This window comes from Volvox carteri (genome assembly GCF_000143455.1).
Source record: "Volvox carteri f. nagariensis unplaced genomic scaffold VOLCAscaffold_30, whole genome shotgun sequence".
Taxonomy (NCBI): domain Eukaryota; kingdom Viridiplantae; phylum Chlorophyta; class Chlorophyceae; order Chlamydomonadales; family Volvocaceae; genus Volvox; species Volvox carteri.
The window spans coordinates 740,772-744,867 of record NW_003307573.1 but is presented as its reverse complement, the minus strand read 5'-3'; the positions used below and the strand labels follow the sequence as shown (position 1 = coordinate 744,867).

General features: G+C 54.9%; 1 protein-coding gene across 1 annotated transcript in view; it reads left to right on the top strand.

Annotated features, from left to right (window-relative positions):
• The window catches only part of VOLCADRAFT_93224 (uncharacterized protein), a gene marked incomplete at both ends in the record, with an annotated part of 6,667 nt that overhangs the window by 1,213 nt on the left and 1,358 nt on the right, over window positions 1–4,096 (top strand). The window contains 6 exons of the mRNA XM_002952542.1: window positions 979–1,054; window positions 1,930–2,035; window positions 2,647–2,735; window positions 2,953–3,045; window positions 3,278–3,379; window positions 3,642–3,737. Of these exons, the coding sequence (XP_002952588.1) occupies window positions 979–1,054; window positions 1,930–2,035; window positions 2,647–2,735; window positions 2,953–3,045; window positions 3,278–3,379; window positions 3,642–3,737 (562 nt within the window). The remainder of the gene's footprint in view (window positions 1–978; window positions 1,055–1,929; window positions 2,036–2,646; window positions 2,736–2,952; window positions 3,046–3,277; window positions 3,380–3,641; window positions 3,738–4,096) is intronic.

Sequence of the window (4,096 nt, the reverse complement as noted above, 5' to 3'; positions counted from 1 at the left end):
GGGGGGGGGTGGGGGAGGGAGGGAGGGGTGTGGGAGGAGGAGGGGGATACGATGAAGCACGGCACGATTGAGGAAAAGAAAATACCATAGATGGAAATTCCAAGTTTAGACCAAGAGAAAATGTACGAAAAACTGTAAGATACTGGCCCGTAGTGAGTTGTTTGTAGTCATCGCGGCAACGTAGACAGTTAGATTTCGAAACAGAAAAGCAGCTGCCGAGTCCAAAGCAAGAACAACCAAATGACTAGGTGGCGACTAAGCGACTAGGACGGGAGGGAAAGGAGGAGGCCGGGGCGTGTGAGGGAGAAGGCGGGAAGGTGACTCATCATACACAACAAGTTACTGGATCAAGGTGATCAAGGGGGGGACGAGATGAGATGAGATGTTGACACGGCCACGCAGCCTGCCTAGGGTTTCTTGCACTCCCCGACCACCACCACCACCACCACCGGGAATACAAGGGGAAAAGCGGCTAGGGCTGCCCGGACAGGGGAGGCCCCCTGAGACAGCCAACAACGAACCAAGGCACCCTAATCCGTCACCCCATCCGACTTCAGAATGTATTCGTTGGGTTCGGCAATTCACCACCAGCATCCAAACAAATCTAGCGGATCAACGGCGCATCAACTTAGTTCCTGGTTAGCTCGCAAGTTGATTTTATCACGTCCTACATCGTCCATATGATGGGGGGCCACCTCCCATTTCAACACTTCTCAAACACCCGAGGAGCCGGCAGGCGGATTTGAACCCGGGTCGGACGGGAGCAGAAGTCAGGCCTTAACCTCTGCCAGCCTTAACCTCGCATATTAATGTATGTATATATGTATGTATGTATGTATGTATGTATGTATGTATGTATGTATGTATGTATGTATGTATGTATGTATGTGTATGTGTATGTAATTCTCCCCCATCACCTTCCCCCCCATTCATCTCTCCCCCCTCTCGATTATCTCATCCCCCTTCCCCCCAAAAAAGGTTTTATTGTGTCGCGGACAGCTTTGACCGCAAGAAGCTGGAGGAGCTGCTGAAACTGACGTACCCTCCAAGCACGGTAGGGGTGCGGGATGGCGTCCCGAGCCGGGATGGGGGGACCAGGCGGGGACCAGTGGGGGATGGGAGGGGATGGCTTACAGAAGCGCAGTATGCTACTGCCGTCGCCCGGCTACGGGTTTAAGGGAGGGGCCACGCACGCACGCATGGGTTTGCCGCCATAGGATCCGAAATTTCTCAAAATTTAGACTGGCGTCATTGCGAGGTGAGTGTGAGTGTGGGTGTTCGGGGGGCGCAGGGTTTAGGGTCAGGGGATAGATTTTGAATTGGGAGATGGAAGGAGGGGGAGGGCGGGAGGGAGAAGAATGATTTACCAAGCCCGGGAAATAGAGGGGAAGGGGCAACGGAAAGGCGGGAAAATCGGATCAGGGCGACGGGTCGACTGCGCCGGCTCGTCCAAACCACCAAACCACCGCTGGGGGGTGGGGGTGGGGAGAGGGGCAATCCAACGGGGCCGTATGGGGGGAACCCCCGGGGGAAAGCAGGGGTTGTCGGGGTTTTGGGTTTTTTGGGTTTCGTAAGATTTTACAAATGAGGTTTTAGTAGGGTGGTAGTAGGGTTTTAGTACGGTTTTAGAGTTTTCCCTTGGATGCTCTTAGCCACTCCCATTACTTGGGGGGTGTACATTTGAATTTGAATTCAGAGGGGGGGTTCCCGGGGGGGGCAGTTCCACGATTTCCAAAATTTCCTTAACCACAACGTTTCGTTGTGTCGCTTTGTACGCCGGGACTGTGGACTGTCATTTTACCAACCCCTCGCGAAAGTCTCCACTCCCGTCCCATCACCAACGACAAAACCAACCAAAACAACCAACTGCAACCATCTCCCTCAAAATCCCCCCCTCCCGCCCGCCACCCGGGGCCCTCCCCCCGGCAGGTTCGCTCCTTCCCGGACGTGTTTTACGTGGAGTACATCAAGGGTGCTGACACGCAGCCGGGGGGTGATGTGTTTTTCTTTGACTACGGAGTGGTGGCGTGCTGGGGTGAGTGGGGTGGTGGTGGCGGGGAGGGGAAATCTGGGAGGTCAGGGGCTAAGAGGGGTGTATGTGTGTGTGTGTGTGTTTTGTGCAGTACTGAGCCGCGAGTAGGACGTGCCGATTGGGTGACATGCATGTCACAAAGAGCCCGTTTGTTTTGCCGTGTTAGGGAGGGAACAATGTGTTTTTGTTTTGAATGAGAGCACCTGGGGCGGGGTGTAGTGGGGAGAGGGTTTTTAGGGATTTTTAGGGGAGAGGGGGAAAAGGGAGGGTGGAGCGCAAGGGAGGAGGGAGACGGACAGATCTTCCCCCGGGACCGGGTCATGAGGGCCTTGCGAGGGGGGAGGGGGGGGGAAGGGGAATGGCAAGGAGGGGGGTTGCGGGAGAATACGGAAGGGGGGGAACGGTTGGGTTTGAGACACGGGGGCATGGGTATGAACATGAGCAGGCCGGAACTCTTCCGGACCAGAAAGCCCCCTCCCCTCTCCCCTCTCCCCTCTCCCCTCGTGTGTGGTTCGTCTTTCTCCCCTCTCCCCTCCCTCTGGCTTTTTGTAATTTGGCTATTTACGTGCGTACATGTGTTCGTGTGTGTATGTGTATGTGTGTCTGCCGTACAGGTATGACTAAGGCCCAGGAAATGACTATCGTACGGGGAATAGCCACGCAGTGTATGAAGGACCCCTTGGAGGAGCAGTGGACGGAGGTGGTGGGTTTTTCTGCTGGGGAAAAAGGGGGGGAATTTGGCTTAGAGGGGGTGGCGAAGGAAAAAAGAAAATGGGGAGGGGGGGAAGGAATGAGTGAGGGTGCACCGGCCCCTCTCCCCCCACCAAGAACCGGAGCACACGGACACCCAAAACCCACAAACACATATACATATGTACGTATGTACATACATACACACGGACACCGTCCCCCTCCCCCAGGATGAGTTTCAGTACTGCTTCAGTCACGAGAAACAGCAACACGTACAGAACGACACCGTCACGTTGCACCGGAGATACGCGCAAGACTACAAGGTGTGTGTTTATATGTTTGTGAGTCTGTTTGTGAGTCTGTCTGTCTGTCTGTCTGTCTGGGTGCGTGTGTGTTTGTATTTGTATGTGTTGTGGGGGGGGGAAATGAGGGGTAAACTTCTCCCAGGCTGTCGGGTGGTTTTTGTTCTGTCCCCCCCTGGACACACATACACACAACCATACACACACGCACCCCCAAAACCTCCACGCTACCCCCAACCCCCCGGCCCCCCAGATGAAACTGGCTATCAGTTACGCTCTGGCACAGTCCACCAAGCTATCGGTGTACGAGAAACGCGTGACGCATGTCGTACTGGAGACCAAGAACCTGCCACACGTGCGGCACAGTTAGTGTTGATGTCGTACGGGGTCCCACCCGCCTGTAGCGTGTATGTGTAGAGGCGAGGGGGAGATTTAGCCATCGCGCAGGGTGATGAGGGTGGGTTGGGGGGCCGGCATGTGTTTATCTCTTTTGAAGTAGGTAATCTTCTCACACGGCTATGCAAGGCTATAGTAACCAAGGCTCTTCGTCATTCTTGACTTTATACGGCATTCAGGCCTGTCGTACGGGCTTCTTTGTCGTACTTCCGGTCGTACAGGCTCTGGCCGAGCACGGCGAGGTGGACATATCTGGCCACGATATCGCCAAATTGATCGGGAAGGTCTTCTTGCAAAAGAGCGCTGTCAACTTGCTGGTACGTAATATAAACTGCGATTGCCGTACGGGTGTACGATTATGTCCTGCCAAAGTGTACGGCACAGGAGGAAAGGAATACCTGCTTCCGGCACGCGTTGCTGCACTGAACGGCTGGGTCGGGTTTTATGATTTGTCGGTTGGTTAACGTCCTCTCGGGCCGGACTCAATGTAGTACGACACACCGCGCCGTGGGTAAAGGGTCTCCGTCTTTTCGTGTTATTTCATTCGTACAGCGTAACGAATGTGCCGTACAACGGCATTGTGTCACATGGGCAGTCTTTGATTGGTGGGTTTGTGCTCCTCTAACCTCTGGGGCTCGTCGTCGTCCCTTTCATATCTGCCCAACCCCCCCCCCCC